This window comes from Aspergillus stella-maris, assembly GCF_047715825.1.
Source record: "Aspergillus stella-maris strain CBS 113639 unplaced genomic scaffold BDV14scaffold_49, whole genome shotgun sequence".
In the NCBI taxonomy this organism is placed as follows: domain Eukaryota; kingdom Fungi; phylum Ascomycota; class Eurotiomycetes; order Eurotiales; family Aspergillaceae; genus Aspergillus; species Aspergillus stella-maris.
In genome coordinates, this window is record NW_027396843.1 from 224,621 (window position 1) to 240,492 (window position 15,872).

At 46.8% G+C, this 15,872-nt stretch overlaps 6 protein-coding genes across 6 annotated transcripts; 3 read left to right on the forward strand and 3 right to left on the reverse strand.

Annotated features, from left to right (window-relative positions):
• Positions 1-682: 682 nt before the first annotated feature.
• Positions 683-2,840, forward strand: sac6 (fimbrin; the record flags this gene model as incomplete). The annotated part of the gene is made up of 5 exons (XM_073771500.1): positions 683-705; positions 792-1,002; positions 1,052-1,725; positions 1,772-2,754; positions 2,809-2,840. The coding sequence occupies 5 exons, from the start codon at positions 683-685 to the stop codon at positions 2,838-2,840; spliced, it is 1,923 nt and encodes a 640-aa protein (XP_073625631.1).
• Positions 2,841-3,824: 984 nt separating this feature from the next.
• On the reverse strand, positions 3,825-4,911 carry BDV14DRAFT_202659 (RNA-binding protein; the record flags this gene model as incomplete). Its single annotated transcript, XM_073774087.1, has 5 exons — positions 3,825-3,877; positions 3,924-4,287; positions 4,336-4,435; positions 4,486-4,542; positions 4,829-4,911. The coding sequence occupies 5 exons, from the start codon at positions 4,909-4,911 to the stop codon at positions 3,825-3,827; spliced, it is 657 nt and encodes a 218-aa protein (XP_073625632.1).
• A 1,172-nt stretch (positions 4,912-6,083) lies between these two features.
• BDV14DRAFT_178110 (putative mitochondrial carrier protein) lies at positions 6,084-8,235 on the forward strand. The gene is made up of 5 exons (XM_073769529.1): positions 6,084-6,581; positions 6,630-6,947; positions 7,001-7,279; positions 7,334-7,470; positions 7,557-8,235. Exons 1-5 carry the CDS (start codon positions 6,477-6,479, stop codon positions 7,777-7,779), a joined length of 1,062 nt encoding a protein of 353 aa, XP_073625633.1. The 5' UTR covers positions 6,084-6,476; the 3' UTR covers positions 7,780-8,235.
• Positions 8,236-8,419: 184 nt separating this feature from the next.
• On the forward strand, positions 8,420-9,394 carry BDV14DRAFT_100540 (60S ribosomal protein eL18). The gene is made up of 4 exons (XM_073765474.1): positions 8,420-8,463; positions 8,590-8,694; positions 8,770-9,137; positions 9,192-9,394. The coding sequence occupies exons 1-4, from the start codon at positions 8,460-8,462 to the stop codon at positions 9,267-9,269; spliced, it is 555 nt and encodes a 184-aa protein (XP_073625634.1). The 5' UTR covers positions 8,420-8,459; the 3' UTR covers positions 9,270-9,394.
• BDV14DRAFT_100581 (glutamate-5-semialdehyde dehydrogenase) lies at positions 9,346-11,138 on the reverse strand. Its single transcript, XM_073765475.1, has 3 exons — positions 10,704-11,138; positions 10,464-10,625; positions 9,346-10,408 (listed from the first exon to the last, which is right to left on the reverse strand). The coding sequence occupies exons 1-3, from the start codon at positions 11,002-11,004 to the stop codon at positions 9,501-9,503; spliced, it is 1,371 nt and encodes a 456-aa protein (XP_073625635.1). The 5' UTR covers positions 11,005-11,138; the 3' UTR covers positions 9,346-9,500.
• BDV14DRAFT_178119 (putative COP9 subunit 3) lies at positions 11,102-13,512 on the reverse strand. The gene is made up of 5 exons (XM_073769530.1): positions 13,226-13,512; positions 12,913-13,149; positions 12,419-12,862; positions 12,204-12,356; positions 11,102-12,151 (listed from the first exon to the last, which is right to left on the reverse strand). The coding sequence occupies exons 1-5, from the start codon at positions 13,385-13,387 to the stop codon at positions 11,654-11,656; spliced, it is 1,494 nt and encodes a 497-aa protein (XP_073625636.1). The 5' UTR covers positions 13,388-13,512; the 3' UTR covers positions 11,102-11,653.
• Positions 13,513-15,872: the final 2,360 nt, after the last annotated feature.

Consider the following 15,872-nt stretch of genomic DNA (forward strand, 5'->3'; position numbering starts at 1 on the left):
GAACAGCTTCCTCAACGACGAATCGAGCAGGATCTGAAACTCGCTTGGCTAATGTTTGCAATTGTAGTGACAGCGAAGGCGACGTGGTTTACTCTGAGAGCCGGGGAGGTTCTAACCTCCACGTACCTGGTGATAATTTCTGCCGCGGCCAGCTCAGGGACGTCATGGCGCATTACATCATCGAGCGAAAGTGCCAACAACACACTGGCTCGGGTTTCCCATTGTACGGGCCTTTCGAGGATATACTGAAGCTGCTACTGTACATGACAAAGACCATAGATCAATACATTGAGTTTGCCTCGAGAAGCGCGCCTCGTCGCTTCATAGGCTCATAGCCCCGGTGAGGATTACGGAGTCTCCTGCTTGACCCCGCCCCGCTTCGTAAGGTAAACATGAATCGGCCTTAGCACTGCCCACCTCTAGGCTACCTAAATAGGGTTGAATACGAGTACGTAGTGTCCGACACCTATTCAGTGTCACTCTCCTCCCTACCTACTTACATCCCCTCTCTCATACACCGTCAGATTCACATACACCACAGTTTGCCTGGGACATCTAACGCCCCTCTTTCCTGCTTTGCTCCTTCACAATTCACGACGAATTATCCTGTTCGTCGCAAACCCCTCTGCAACCCCACTGACCCCTCAACGACCGCTTTGCCAATCGTGAGAGCTCAAGGAAAATGAACGTAATAAAACTACAGAGGTTCGCTTTCCTGGTTTGGACTCGCATGTCCTTTGCAACCTTCTTTCCAGCCCCATTGCTTCCCCCCGACTAATCATACTCTGCAGGAAATACCCGCAATTCGAGCAGGGCGAGATCTTCGCTCTTCAGGACTCGTTCAGAAAACTAGATGTCGACGACAAAGGGTATATAGACGAGGGCACGGTCATTAAAGCCACACAGCAATCAGAGCGTCAACCTTACGATGTAGTGCGCCAAGCGCTAAAGGAGGTTGAGCTTGATAGCTCTCGCCGAGTGGAGCTCGAAGATTACGTGGATGTAAGTTCTCAGTATATTCCGTCCTCCAAATCAAACGATTGACAAACAGCTCGTTGCAAAACTTCGCTCCGGCTCCGCAGAAAGCGCGCCTGTCCGCGACCCCGTCTCTGCAGCTGCACCCGGGGCACCGCGACATGTCTCGAAAGGCAGCGTAGGTGGTAAAATCCATGTCCAAGGTTCCTCCTCGAATGTGACGCACACCATCAACGAAGATGAAAGAACCGAGTTTACGCGACACATCAATGCTGTTCTTGCAGGCGACCCTGACATTGGACACATGTTACCATTTCCCACTGATACTTTTGAGATGTTCGATAAGTGCAAGGATGGGCTTGTCCTGGCGAAATTGATTAACGACAGCGTTCCCGACACGATCGATGAGCGGGTCTTGAATAAAGCCGGGAGGAAAATTAAAGAGCTCAACGCATTCCACATGACCGAGAACAACAACATTGTCATCAACTCGGCTAAAGGCATTGGGTGCTCGGTCGTGAACATCGGAAGTGGTGACATCATAGAAGTTCGAGAGCACCTTATCCTAGGACTCATCTGGCAGATCATTCGTCGGGGTCTACTGGGGAAGATTGACATCAAACTCCACCCTGAGCTTTATAGGCTTCTCGAAGAAGATGAGACATTGGAGCAGTTCTTGCGTCTTCCGCCAGAGCAAATTTTGCTCCGCTGGTTCAACTATCACTTGAAGAATGCACAGTGGCCGAGGAGGTAGCGTTCCTATTACCTTTCGATGTTGCTCAGCTAACTCATGCAGGGTCACCAACTTCTCCACTGATGTGAAAGACGGCGAGAATTATACCGTGCTTCTCAGCCAGTTGGCCCCCGAGACTTGCTCGCGACAGCCGCTGCAAACCCGAGATCTGTTACAACGTGCAGAAGAAGTTCTGGAGAATGCAGACAAGGTGAATTGCCGCAAGTTTCTCACCGCGACATCTCTGGTTGCAGGAAACCCCAAACTTAACTTGGCCTTCGTTGCAAACCTATTCAACACTATTCCCGGCCTTGACCCGATCACAGAGGAGGAGAAGCTCGAGGTTGAAGACTTTGATGCGGAAGGAGAACGCGAGGCAAGAGTGTTCACCCTGTGGTTGAATTCTCTCGACGTGCAACCCGCCGTCAACTCATTGTTTGACGACCTCCGTGATGGGACGATTTTGATGCAGGCGTACGACAAGGTCATTCCTGAAAGTGTTAACTGGAGACATGTGAACAAACCTCCAACATCTGGGCAGGAAATGATGCGCTTCAAGGCAGTAGAGAATACCAACTACGCCATTGAACTCGGCAAACATCATGGTTTCTCCTTGGTTGGTGTACAGGGTGCTGATATCACCGATGGCCAGCGAACCCTAACACTCGGGTTAGTATGGCAATTGATGAGACGGGATATTACCAACACGCTGTCAAGCCTGGCAACTCGCTTGGGCAAGCGCGAGATCACAGATTCGGAGATGATCAACTGGGCCAACAGTATGTCCCGCAAAGGTGGTCGCAGCTCCTCTATACGCAGTTTCAAAGACAAGTCGATCGGCTCGGGTGTTTTCCTACTTGATGTGCTCAATGGCATGAAAGCTTCTTATGTTGACTACGACTTGGTGACCCCGGGTCAGTCTGACGAACAGGCTTATGCGAACGCAAAACTAAGCATCAGTATCGCACGCAAATTGGGCGCAACTATCTGGCTAGTGCCTGAGGATATATGTCAGGTCCGATCTCGCCTCGTGACAACATTCATTGGTAAGTGCTTGCTCCAACATGTTTCCACAAATACCTCTAACGGTACTTTCTCAGGGTCTCTCATGGCTACCCACGAAAAAATGTAGTCGACCACAATGCAAGCAGCCTATGATATTATCTGATTCGCACTGCAGTTTATCCTGTTATTTATATGCGTGCTGATACTTCTCGCGAAAATTCGCGCAAGTCCTCTCAACCAACAGGTTCATCGCCTGTGTATGGATGAGAAGACTTGGTTTAGGTGCTAGAGTAGGGAGTAGTAGTTAGGTATCCCAATTTGAGCAAATGATGTAAAAGTTTTCGAAAAAAAGATTTTCGCATGAGAAGGTGGTAACACTAGAAATCGGTCAAGCCTGTACAGGCTAATCTCACCTAGAAAGGGAAGGAAACTTTTTTAGAACCAGCAATTGCCGCAGTTACCGATGGACATCGGTCCACGAGTTCGATGTTGCTAGACACAACAAATCCTACGGCTACTGGATGTAACACTTGCGGCATCATTTGAACGGCTACCGAAAATCAGGTTCGAGGGAAGGACGAGAATGTGGAGATAATAATCGTCTTATATTAACACGCGACGCGACGCGAGGCGAACAAACGAACGGACCGCATATATCGGATATAACGCAGGGACGACATCATTCGACGGAGGTGAATACGGTAAGTAAAAGTAGGACCCGTCGATCGGCGAAGGTTCGAAATTCCCGCTGCTATGCAATATGATGAATACCACGTGGAACAAATTTGAACCCGTGCCGAAGGTAATGAGCACTTAGCCATTTGTTCTTCACCATGATCCACCATTGCGCTTGTTCCAGGTCTGTGCTCGCCACTGGTCGACATAACGAAACAAAAAAGAGGCAGTAGGACGGCAAAATGTAAGAAAGTGATATGAAATAACATGAATAGAGATCGAGCAAGAGTGTGAGTGGGCGAGAGCAAGCTTTTGCGCCAAGTACTCGCCCATGATCCAAGGCAACGTGAATACACATCTTAGAAGTCAGTAAGCGTACCTCCAGGTGTCTGGTGAGCCAACAAGTAGAATGAAGTTCCAAATATGAACAAAGCATCTACTCGGCAGTATCAAGCTCATCGTGAGCAGACGTCGAGGGCTCTAAGGGTGCTGTTTGATTTAGTTGACGGGTAAAGATGGCAGGGAGAAACCTTACCCTTCCTGTCTTCACCATTTGTTCCATTCTCACGTTCGTCATCACGCCTTTCGCGTTCATCGTCGCGTCTCTCTCTGTCATCCTTGACATCACGATCTCTCTCATCGGGGCTGCGAGAGCGGTCACGGGAACGGTCACGACGATCGTAGTCACGGTCCCGGCGGTCATAATCCCGATCACGCCTCTCATACTCGCGGTCATTTCGTTCATAGTCGCGCTCGTACCTGTCTTCTCTGCGAGGCGAGTATTCTCCACGGGCACGGCGGGGAGAGGGGGATCGACCACGGCGAGGAGGGGTACGGTCACGACGACGGTCGCGGCCAGAGTCAAAGCGCCACGACGCCGAAGGAGGGGTCCGAGCCCACTATATATGGGTTAGAAATGCCAAAATCATACTGTTCGAGTAACTAACTTCAATCTTCAGTAAATCATCGCGCCCAATCCGCTTATTGTGCATCTCATGATAGGCATCATCAGCATCACGGCGGCTTTCATACTCTACAAACGCAAACCTGAAAACACTGTCAGAATTAGCGAAACGTGGTGGTTGACGAACGCTTACAGGCGGCTGGAAGGAGTACGCGGCGCAGGGATGTCACATCGGACCAGACGTCCATAACTGCATATGTGATTAGTATGTAGCATAGAAAGCAGGCCTGTATGAGTAACGACGACTATTATGGAAAGGAAAGAAAGCAGAAAGTGCAAAGGTACAGATGTTAAGGAAAAGAGACTCGTCTGGAGACGTCTAGTAGAATATGAGGTTATGACGTGACAGAAATCATCTCCGGTATCGATATCGCGATGATCCGACCGAGGATAACAGCGGAGGTGGAGGGAGGAGTGATTCGGACGGTCATGATCATGGACATGGTAGCGCGTGGTAATCGACGAGCGGAACATACCGTTCGAATTCGTAGGCAAGATCGCGAGCTCGGGTGCCATGACCGAAGCCGGTAACGTATAGCGTGGTGCCAGGGCGAGACATGATTGTGCTGATGGTGCTGGCAAGTATTTTCAGCTGTCTATACCCCTTGGTGTATTTCGCGGTGATTGAGCTGGCGGGAAGTTCAAAGAGTGGTGAGTAAATGCAAGAAGTGACGAAAAAGACGGGTTGAGGCAAGGAAGGTTTGGGCGGGCTACAGGCGGCGACACGTGCCAGGGGTGAAGTACTACTACGTAGTCTCCCTTCTGCACGTCGTCGGCTTACCACTATCCTGCCTCATAGTTTTTACATCCCATCCTCCAACACTGCTAAAGATCTGCCTTGTCGCTATCATCATCAGGCTTATTTCTTTCTGAGGTACCTACTCATCTGGTTCTTAGCAAAGTACAACAGAAACATAGTATCTGGGTATGCAACGGGTCACAACAACTCTTGAAGTATTTTCAAAACAGATTATTTCTTCTACATACAATCGAGGCCCGGTTTTGGATATTTACATATATCTGATTTAACTTGAATGACCTGCTGACCCCAGATAATTCCCAGCGGTTGCTTCCGCAGGCGGAAAACATCACCACCTTATTACTGTGCCTGAAACCCATTTTGTAATAGAACGGAGGTAAGATAATGAACAGGGTGGGCGTAGAAGAGAGAGAGAGAGTATGCAGTCTAGTCTACTGAGGTTAGGTCAAGACTACTCCGGGCGTAGTTGTACTATTGTGCTAGTCGGCAGTGGCACAAGGCGAGTTGGGAACTTGGGAGCTGTGGTGGGGATTGCTCTGGCTCCATACTCGGTACCTAGTACGACGCCAGCGAAGATGTGAAATACTCTGTAGGTATTTACGTACCTACCTATGAACATAGACTCGAGCTATAGTAGGAACGTGGTGGTAATGAATCCAGCCTTCATTTTATTCCTAGGTAGTCGGGAATCAATGCACGGCTCCCTCCATATTACAGTGGGCAAGGGGGAAAAGCAGGCAGGTACTGACAGGCAACACGACAAACTATTGCGAAGACAGAGAAGATTTTCAGAAGCCAATGTGCTCGATATATAGATTTTATATATCATCGAGAGGAGACTGAAGTAACGGGCTTCCGAATCGATGCCAACGTGGTAAGTACAAAGTAGTTTTTTCCGACTTTTCCCAGGCGGTTCTCGGAAGTTCCTAAAGACTCCCGGGCCGGGCCCGACTCTAGACTAATCCCCCAGCAACTACGTCGCAACTTTACTACAGAATCATTCCTTCACGCCTATCCTTATCCCACTTTTCATTCAGGCCTAAACGCGCTACAGATATTCTTGAGTGCTGTTCTCTGTCCTGATCAAGCTCACTCATTTACATGAAGTCCATCCGGTCAACAATGCAAACATAATCAGATACACATGGCCAGCTCAGAAACCAGAGATCGGAGAATCGAATATCATTGTCCCGCTGTAAAGTGTTCTTTATTTGCCATTTGGTGGGCATTGGCGCAAGAATACAGATACGAGTGAGCGAGGACACGGCCCAATGAACTAGGCCACGCTCAATGCCGCTAGTTACTATTGGAACACTCGGTCATCATTACCTGTCGATTGAGGACATTGCATTCCCTCGCCCACAATGAGCTTAGATCGCCAGCAAGCCACCGGAAATGGCGGATCGAATGGCGAAGACAAGACCACTCTGGCTAAGATCTCACATCTACCGCCGTCTAATTCGACTCCGGTAGGATGCACGTAAAGCTGTCACGATACATACCGCTAATTCCTACAGACAACGCTCTCTGGGAGAAAGTCTTTTTCTGATGGCGTTCGTTCCACAGTCGCCGAGCCAGTCGTGGCAGCTTTTCTCGCTGGTGGTGTAGCGGGTGCCGTATCCAGAACTATGGTATCGCCGCTTGAACGCCTGAAAATTCTCCTCCAGATCCAAACTGCTGGTAGAGAGGAGTACAAGCTGTCTATTTGGCAAGCTCTCAAGAAGATTGGAAAGGAGGAGGGCTGGCGGGGGTTTCTGCGAGGAAATGGTACAAATTGTATACGGATTATACCATATTCAGCGGTACAGTTTGGCAGCTATAATTTCTACCAGAGGGTAGGCTGGTCATCGATGCACTTTCTCTTCCTGAAGACTAATCTCACTTTCAGTTTGCCAAACCTTCGCCGGATGCAGAGCTGACACCAATACGCCGCCTTGTCTGTGGAGGGGCAGCAGGTATCACCTCTGTTGTCATCACCTACCCACTTGATATAGTTCGCACGAGATTGTCAATTCAGTCGGCTTCTTTTGCTGCCCTCAAACACGGAGCCGCCGGCGAAAAGTTACCAGGCATGTTGAGCACTATGATTCTGATCTACAAAAACGAAGGCGGCTTCTTAGCGCTTTATCGTGGCATTATTCCAACCGTTGCTGGCGTTGCGCCATATGTATGGCTTGTTTTACCTCATATTCAAACACCGAACTTGCTGACGACCGCTTAGGTTGGCCTCAACTTTATGACCTACGAATCAGTCCGTAAATACTTGACTCCAGATGGGGAGTCTACGCCTGGTGCTCTTCGTAAATTGCTAGCAGGTGCAATTTCGGGGGCAGTGGCGCAAACATGCACATATCCATTGTGAGTTCTTCTTACATTTCCAATCAACCTCGCTACTCCCTTGGACGTGAACCCTTTGTTGCATTCTTTATGTTGATGAAATCCAGCGACGTCCTGCGTCGACGTTTCCAAATCAATACAATGTCTAACATGGGTTACCAATATACGTCAATTTTTGATGCTGTCCGAGTCATTGTTGCTGAGGAAGGCATGCGCGGTCTTTTCAAGGGAATCACACCTAATCTCCTCAAGGTAGCCCCTAGTATGGCGAGCAGTTGGCTCAGCTTTGAGCTCACTAGAGATTTTCTTCTGAAGTTGGACGAAAGGTGATCAATCCTTGGCATAACCCAGTTGACTGGAGACATGTTTGCGAAAGATTGGTGGTTACATATCATAATAAAAGCTTGATATACTTATTATTAGTAAGAGAGGACAGTGTTGCTCAGATCCCGAGCCTTAACTCAGTGGAAATTTACACAATCATGGAGCAGAAATCACCATACAAACCAACGTGGTTTTAATACCAGTGCCAGTGGCTCGGTTCACCCGTTACTACCCAGTACAAAAAGCTAGGCAATTAATCAAGTTGAGTTAGCTCGGGTGAGGTTGGCTTACGTACACCGTACATCAGGTGGCGACTTAGAAGTCTGAAACTGGCTGGGAGCGTCGGGTGAAGAATATACCTAGTACAGATCAAGTTGAGTAATGAGGAAGTGAAGTAGGCCAGATGCCAGAGCCTCCGCGGGCGAAAATGCCATATGGGTGTTTGTCAGCGAACATTAATCGGGGAACTGAGCCGGTGTGAGTATAGATCGCAGTAACTTTGGTTCCGCAGCCAAGGAAAAGTACTCAGTAGTACCCCAGTTTGGGTCATTCCCAAAAATGGTTAGCGTAGGGCTCAACCCGCACACACCGTTCCGTCTGAAAATCCTCTATTGAATACCCTCGACAGCTTCACTTGACATTCGGGTGCGACAGCCAGCCAACTTCGAGGTCGAAATTCAGCAGCCATGGGTACGTTCAGCGCATATTCAACATTCTGAAATGACACGCATTATCTCATATGGAGCACTTGTCTCGTGAACGCACAATCAATTACACCTCAAGATCAAACTGATGCTGACTCTTGTGGATGAACAGGTATCGACTTGGACCGCCACCATGTGCGCAGCAGCCACCGCAAGGCGCCTAAGAGCGAGAACGTGTACTTGCAGGTTCTTGTGAAGCTTTACCGATTCCTTGCCCGTATGACCGACCAGTGAACATTTGCGTGCTTCGGAGTGCTGGATCTTTTGGACTGACGAGATTTTCAACCATTAGGCCGTACGGAATCGAACTTCAACAAGGTTGTGCTGCGCCGTCTTTTCATGTCCCGTATCAACCGTCCCCCCGTCTCGTTGTCGCGTATCGCTTCGAACGTGACCGAATCCCACCAGGGCAAGACAATTGTCGTGATCGGCTCCGTCACCGACGACAACCGCCTCCTTAACGTCCCCAAGCTTTCCGTTGCCGCCCTTCGTTTCACTGCGACTGCCCGCGCTCGCATTGAGAAGGCTGGTGGTGAGACTCTGACCCTGGATCAGCTTGCCCTGCGCGCACCAACTGGAGCCAACACCCTCCTCCTCCGCGGCCCCAAGAACTCCCGGGAGGCCGTGAAGCACTTCGGTTTCGGTCCTCACAAGCACAAGGTTTGTCTAGGCGCTGTACCCTGGCATTCATGCTTTCAGCTGACTTTTGAGTAGAAACCCTACGTGCGAAGCAAGGGTCGGAAGTTTGAGAGAGCCCGCGGACGCAGAAGGTCTCGCGGTTTCAAGGTCTAAGGGAATAGTTGATGTCATTACGACCAAGCGGTTGTTTCCTAGGAGAATTCAGGATGTGATACAAGATTGTGCCTCTACTGGAGCTTGTCCAGCTACCACAGGTGCCATTCTAGGCTGGCTTGAACGTAGACACATTTCTTCAAGTCAAACTCGGCAGTCGGCGTCGATCGGGATGAAAGAAAAAATGAATATGCTTGATAAAGTTTTATTAACTCGAGTATTGAGCTACGCTCAAAGGATTTGTAGACCCTGGTGCTTGTATTGCTTCCCACCTGGCCCATCATAATAATCACCGGCGCCATGACCACTGCCTCGGATCAAATATTTATAGATTGTTAGACCATCCAGCCCGACTGGCCCCCTTGAGTGTATCTTGTTGGTACTAATGCCAACTTCGGTACCAAATCCGTACCTCATCCCGTCGGCGAATCTTGTAGACGCATTCCAGAACACGCCAGCACTGTCGACGCCCTTCATAAACATATTCGCGACTGTTTCAGACTTCGTGACGATGATATCAGTGTGCTTCGAAGAATGGGAACTGATATGTGCCATTGCCGTTTCAACATCTTGGAGAGGCGAGTGAGAAGGTATTGTTTTAATGGCTAGCGTGAGGTCAAGAAATTCGGTATCATAGTCGGCTTCACTTGCGTCCTGGAGCAGTTTCTTTTCCGTGGATGTCAAGTCTTCCAACAAGGCAGCCTTGGATGGCGCGTCACATCGGAGTACGACGCCCTTAGCAATGAGCGCCTTGGCAATAAGGGGCAAAACACTTTTGAGTACATCCTCGTGTACAAGTAAAGTTTCCAGGGCATTGCACGCGGCGGGGTAGTCTGTTTTCGAATCCACTATAACCCGGACAGCGATTTTCGGGTCGGCATCTAGATGCACGTACGCGGAGCAAAGCCCATCTGCATGGCCAAGAACTGGTATTTTCGTGTTGTCTTTGACAAACCTGACGAGTTCATTGGAGCCTCGAGGTATCACAAGATCAATAAGCGAGTCTTGTGCCAGTAGATCCGAAACCGCTGCTCGTGTTCTCACTAATTGAACCGACGACGGCGGTACATGAGTATGGGATATAGCTTCAGATATTACTTTCGAGATTGTCACGAAAGACTCCGTGGACTCTTTGCCCCCTTTAGGACGTCAGAAGGCGATATATAGACAGCTAGCTTCTTGGACTGCACAAACCTTTCAGAATCGCAGCATTCCCTGACTTTATCGATAACGCAGCAATGTTCGCGATGACCTCTGGTCTCGCCTCGAATATAATCAACAAGACTCCGATGGGACAAGCCACTTTGTCAAGAGTCAGACCGTCGTCGAGCTGCGTCCGCTTGATGACATTGCCAACTGAAAACATAGGTATCCGCGTTAGAGGCTGGAAAGATACGGAAGAAATAGAATTGGAGGTTTCAGGCGCAAGCATACTGGGGTCCTTCAGGTTCTTGACACTCAAGATACCCTGCAACATGTCATCGTATTTTCCGGGCCTGGACAGATCAAGGCGCTTCAAGACACTATGGCTGAGCGAACCACCTTCGACCGACTCCTTCGCTACTTGAAGGTCTCTGGCATTGGCTTCGAGTATAGCAGACTTGTTTTCTCGAAGCGCATCGTGTAGTGCGATGAGGGCGTCATTGCGGCTCTCCTCTGACAGAACTGCGAGCTGACGAGAAGCGAAGGACGCAGCTTTCGCGATATCACCGGCTGCTAATTCGGTAAGGGACATTTTTTGTGTCACGCGTGTCAACGACAGTGCAAGTGAGGTTAAGTTGTTGCGCAAGGAATGTTGCGGGGCGCAATAAATGTGTGCCGGACTACTGCCGGTGAATGGTGATAATACATCAAGTGGATTAGAATAGCGCTCCGCCCGCACTAGCTAAGTAGGTACTGAACCCACCTGCAAGCTACGTGCTGCTCTGCGCAACGTGGACCAGACTCCCCATTGTCACCTACTCTGTACAACATGCAAACAGTATGGTAGAATGGTAAATTTATCGGCGGGTCTTCGGCATCGCTGTACAGAAAACCGTTCCTCTTCTGGGGAGTAGCGGGATCTACCAACAAACCTCAAGGTATTCGGCATCGGGACCTGCAATTCAGTTATGAAACATTCGCCATTGTAAAGTTAATCAATGCCGGTAAAGTTGAGAAATTGGATGCAGTTGCCGAGCAGAAATCAGCGAGGGAGGGTCCAAACTAGCATCAGACTAGCTTGCAAGTCAAAGCCTCCCCAACTGGCGCTAGATTGACTGAACGCGGAATCTTCATGTGCCAGTTGCGCGTGTGCTATCACCCCAACCCAACCTACGCAAGTTGACAGTACTCCGTAAACCGTGGCAAAATTCTCGCGAGAACTCAGATTGATGATAGTGTTATCAATGAACATCTCCCATAAGATCCTCGTCCATATCCCCGTCACCGCCCGCTTCTCCAGAACCCATTGTGCCGGGATTTTCAGCATTACCACTCCACTTCTGGTGTTTCACTATGGATTGAATATTCTCTTGAGAAAGCTCAAGTGAATGATCCGTCTGGGCTATTGCTCGAGCAATTGAAATCAGGGCCCGCCTGCTGTGCAACAGTCCTGCACGTATATGATCTTCTCGAAAATGGTGGTTCTGTGTACGCAGGGAAAAGCGCAGCATTGCAGTGTTCTCTTTGCTCGAGGCATGGGATATAGTGGCAGTACCCAGCTCATTGGACACAACCATTGACACGACAAATTCCTCGATATTGAGAGGGCCTTTGGAGCAAGAAGATGCGCGCTCCAGCACATCCGGCATCGAAAGGGCAGAGAATGTTTTGCCTAATTTGATGACCACGAATTTATCGTATGCCTCCAAGACTTGAAATACAAGTCCAGAATTATTGTCCTGTGGTCATTAGCATAAGCAACGCGATGGGAGGGAATGAGTATTCACGTACTTCCCGCCAGATAGACTGTCCTATGCCAATCTCAGCACTGAGCTTCTGCAGGTCGCCCTTCTCGAAAGCCTCGGCCAAAGAAATGTATGGTCTTGCCAACGACTGGTAGATGCGTATCACATGCGGAGCGACAATGCTGGGGATAGAAATCAGCTGTATAACCATATACATTAGCTCCGTCGTAGAATTCAGGAAAAGCCACATATGGCGATCACCTTTCCATGTCCAAGCAGGTTTGCGAGAATCCATTTCTTGTATGCTTCCACCATAATCTTGCTGACCGAGTTAGTCGTTGGGGCGGATATGATGACACTCAAGCATTGAGAGGCCCGATCCCATTTCCGTAAGGCCATGTATATCATGGCACTGTAAAGGTAGAATTGAAGGTGATCACGATAATTCAGCGTCGTGGAAAAGCCGGACGTGTCCGCAAGGAATACTGTATTAGATCCATGTTCCGAGCACAGGGGGTACTCTGAATGCGCGTGATTCGTCTCTGTGGGGAATTGGTAGAGAAGTTGGTCCACGATGGGAAGAGCAAGGGCATAGGATGATGAGAGCAATGCGAATTTGACCAGCGCCAAGTGCAATGATGTAAAGACCCCGCGAGTATCAACTTGTTCTAAAGCGGTTCGAATCACTTTGCCTGCTAAGATTGGCTTCGCAACAGTTAGTCGTGTTCTACACCTGAATCTTGAATATGCCAAACCTTGGAAATCACTTGCGCGGCAGCGGCCAACAACTCAACAGTTTGACGCCAGTCGTGGCCAGCATATTTGATTTGTGTTGGATCAAAGGTGCGTAAGAAGCGTACACTATGCTCCCATACAAATCCCCCGGGCAGTACCTCTTCGGGGATATCACGTTTCGATCGTTTTTGGAGTTGTTGTATCTGAGCCCGCAGCAGGTAAAGGAACGATAAACTATGTATGGCTGGACTGACGGACTGTAATACATTTCAGTAATTAGTACGTAGCTCTCGTGAAACAAACAGTGATTCGTTTCGCCTCCTGTTGACTGACCTCCAGAGTTTCTTTGAGGTCAACTGTGCTAGGGACTAGACCAGGCTGTCTGAGGTACGCAAGTAGATCACGAAGCTGGCGGTCATAGCTCTCGTCTGTTACGTGAGCGGGACTATGGTGGCGAGAGGGTACTGCAGATATAGTCCTTTGAAAATCGGACATTGTTGAACCGAAAATGGAATGGTCGATGCTCCAGTTGAGACAGCCAGGGTGTAGCGATTGTCTGTATTTGAGCCCTTGGGGTCAGCCTAATAGCATCATACTGGGGACACTGAGCTGGGTCCTGTTGTACGTACTGGGTGATATGTACCTAGGTAAAAGGTGGTATGTATCCACTATTTCCGGCGCTAGTCCTCTTATGGTAAAGTTAACCCCGCACGCTCCTACTGAGTAGGTGGCACTAAAGCAAAGGTCATGTACTCTATATATGTGGAATGGCAATAAGTAAGATGGCTGATAAAACTCTACTATTAACTTACCAAAGAATAGCAAGTAGGCAAATCTATTAAGGTAAGAATTCTATTACTAGTGTTGACAACACTGATAACCACCAATGGTTAAGAGTTAATTATTATTAACTACTTGTCACAGTGTGCAACCAGATACCTGATCCCTGCCTGATTCCTGCCTGATAAAGGTATATATATGTGAGAGCAGTGTAGAGCCGAAGGCTCTACATCCTAGTCCTTTGCTGATAGTGCAGTGGTTTAGGCTTCTAAATGTTATGGGGTCCTCAGGCACCTTCGGACTCAAGGGTTGAGACCGACTCGACCAGGTGGCCTCATTTCAGCTCCACTCCTGTATTTAGGAGTTCCCTCGTGCCGGGGAACTCACCTTCCCTTCTTTCTTCCCCTTAGTGAATTCTTCTTGTTAAATAGGAACTCTATTGATCAGCTAGATCTTGGGCTTGCCCATAACACTAAATGCTCCTAGGGGTCGCGCCGTGACATTTACCCTTTTATTAGTATTTTTTTTTTATTTTTACTTTATTAAAGTTAATTTAATTTTTATTATTCTTACTAGCCTTATAAATATTATTAAATTTAAATATTATAAAAATAATAACTATTTTTATAAAAGCTTTTTTAAACTTATAATAGTATAATTATAAAAAAATAGTTTAAATATTATTAAAAAAGTTTAAAATATTTATATTAATACTAGCTACTTTTAAATGGGGCAGGAATAATTAGCTAAAGCAAACTAAAAGATTTATAATAAGAAAAGGTATTACCTTAATATTTAGGGCAAAAATAAATGTATTTATAAAGTATTTAATAACCTTTATATATAATAAGACCTTTTATCTAGTTAGTATACTTATTAAACCCTTAATAATTATTCTAGTTATGTCACAGTGTACACCTGGATACCTGATTCCTGCCTGATTCCTGCCTGCTAAAGGTATATATATGCGAGAGCAGTGTAAAGCCTTCGGCTTTACATCCTAGTCTTTTGCTGATAGTGCAGCGGTTTAGACCTCTGAATGCTCCCAGAGGTCGCGCCGTGACAAGTTATAAATTAAGAGGAAAACCTTCTTTTAACCCATAAAAAAAATATAAAGCCAGGGTTTATTAAAGACTATTTAATAACTAGTTTTAGGATTATTTACAAGATCTTGTTTTACTAGATAAAGTATTTTTATACTAGTAAGGTAGGTTAGTAAAATCCTATTTTATAGTTTTAATAATTAGTAAAGCTTAAGGATTTTTTATATAGTCTTAATAAATATACTTCTTAAAGCTATTTATAAACTAAATCCTAGTAGTAGGAGGTTTATTAAAACTAGTAGTTGTCAGATAAGGTCAGGGTCGTCCTGCTAAGCGTCGAAGCGGACCTTAGGTATTCTAATATCAAGAGAGAGAAGAGCAAAGTAGAAGATGTAATAGTAACATTTGGTTATACTAGCAATCTGACTATGTTACTGTAAACTAAAAATAAGGCACGAGAGGCAGAAAGTAAATACAGGTGGGTAATAAGCGCCCTTATATACCATCCCTTGTCATCCTTGTCGTCCTCGCGGGGGCCCGCGGGGGATGGCGGTTCCGCGTGCTTGTCGTCCTTTGTTGGGGACGACCAGCATGATCTCGCAGCGTCCTCTTTATCCTTACCCGGGGACAATGGGCATGCTTGGGTTGGAATATTGTTTCTTCTAGTACTATTGTATTACACTAGCAAGGCGTTTAATTAATTGGCTGCTATTTATTTAGCCTTTTTAATAATCCCCCCTCCTTTAACCTTTTATCCCTAAAAGGCTTCTTAAGCTAAGTGCCCCCCAGGTAGGTTAATTATTCCTTTGTCCATCTTTAATTATAATATAAATTATATATTTATAGTTAGTATTTTAAAATATATATTATTTAATATAGTTACTCTAGAATAGTTAAACCTTTATCTAGTATAGGCAAGCTATTATATTTAATAGTTTAAACTTAATATCTTTTATAAACCTGGTAAAACTAATATTATTACTAATACTCTTTTTTACTTACCTAGACCTAAAGACTAACTTCTAGCCTATAAAACTAACCTTAATATATTACTTAATATTAAAGCCTGTTATACTAGTTTTACTATTAAATTTAGTAATAAATTTAAAGCCTAACTTAAATAAGAATACTAGAATAATTTTTAAGTAAGCCTAATT

What these genes read in the sequence shown, in the direction of transcription:
- BDV14DRAFT_178110 (XM_073769529.1), top strand. Translation starts at nt 6,477, where the DNA reads ATGAGCTTAGATCGCCAGCAAGCCACCGGAAATGGCGGATCGAATGGC. An exon ending in GCTATAATTTCTACCAGAGG is followed by an intron (nt 6,948 to 7,000) that starts GTAGGCTGGTCA and finishes TCTCACTTTCAG; the next exon opens with TTTGCCAAACCTTCGCCGGA. An exon ending in CAAACATGCACATATCCATT is followed by an intron (nt 7,471 to 7,556) that starts GTGAGTTCTTCT and finishes GATGAAATCCAG; the next exon opens with CGACGTCCTGCGTCGACGTT.
- BDV14DRAFT_100540 (XM_073765474.1), top strand. An exon ending in GCTTTACCGATTCCTTGCCC is followed by an intron (nt 8,695 to 8,769) that starts GTATGACCGACC and finishes TTCAACCATTAG; the next exon opens with GCCGTACGGAATCGAACTTC. An exon ending in TCGGTCCTCACAAGCACAAG is followed by an intron (nt 9,138 to 9,191) that starts GTTTGTCTAGGC and finishes ACTTTTGAGTAG; the next exon opens with AAACCCTACGTGCGAAGCAA.
- BDV14DRAFT_100581 (XM_073765475.1), bottom strand. Translation starts at nt 11,004, where the DNA reads ATGTCCCTTACCGAATTAGCAGCCGGTGATATCGCGAAAGCTGCGTCC. An exon ending in CAAGAACCTGAAGGACCCCA is followed by an intron (nt 10,626 to 10,703) that starts GTATGCTTGCGC and finishes CTATGTTTTCAG; the next exon opens with TTGGCAATGTCATCAAGCGG. An exon ending in GAATGCTGCGATTCTGAAAG is followed by an intron (nt 10,409 to 10,463) that starts GTTTGTGCAGTC and finishes GACGTCCTAAAG; the next exon opens with GGGGCAAAGAGTCCACGGAG.
- BDV14DRAFT_178119 (XM_073769530.1), bottom strand. Translation starts at nt 13,387, where the DNA reads ATGTCCGATTTTCAAAGGACTATATCTGCAGTACCCTCTCGCCACCAT. An exon ending in CCGCGCAAGTGATTTCCAAG is followed by an intron (nt 12,863 to 12,912) that starts GTTTGGCATATT and finishes ACTGTTGCGAAG; the next exon opens with CCAATCTTAGCAGGCAAAGT. An exon ending in GACAGTCTATCTGGCGGGAA is followed by an intron (nt 12,152 to 12,203) that starts GTACGTGAATAC and finishes TAATGACCACAG; the next exon opens with GACAATAATTCTGGACTTGT.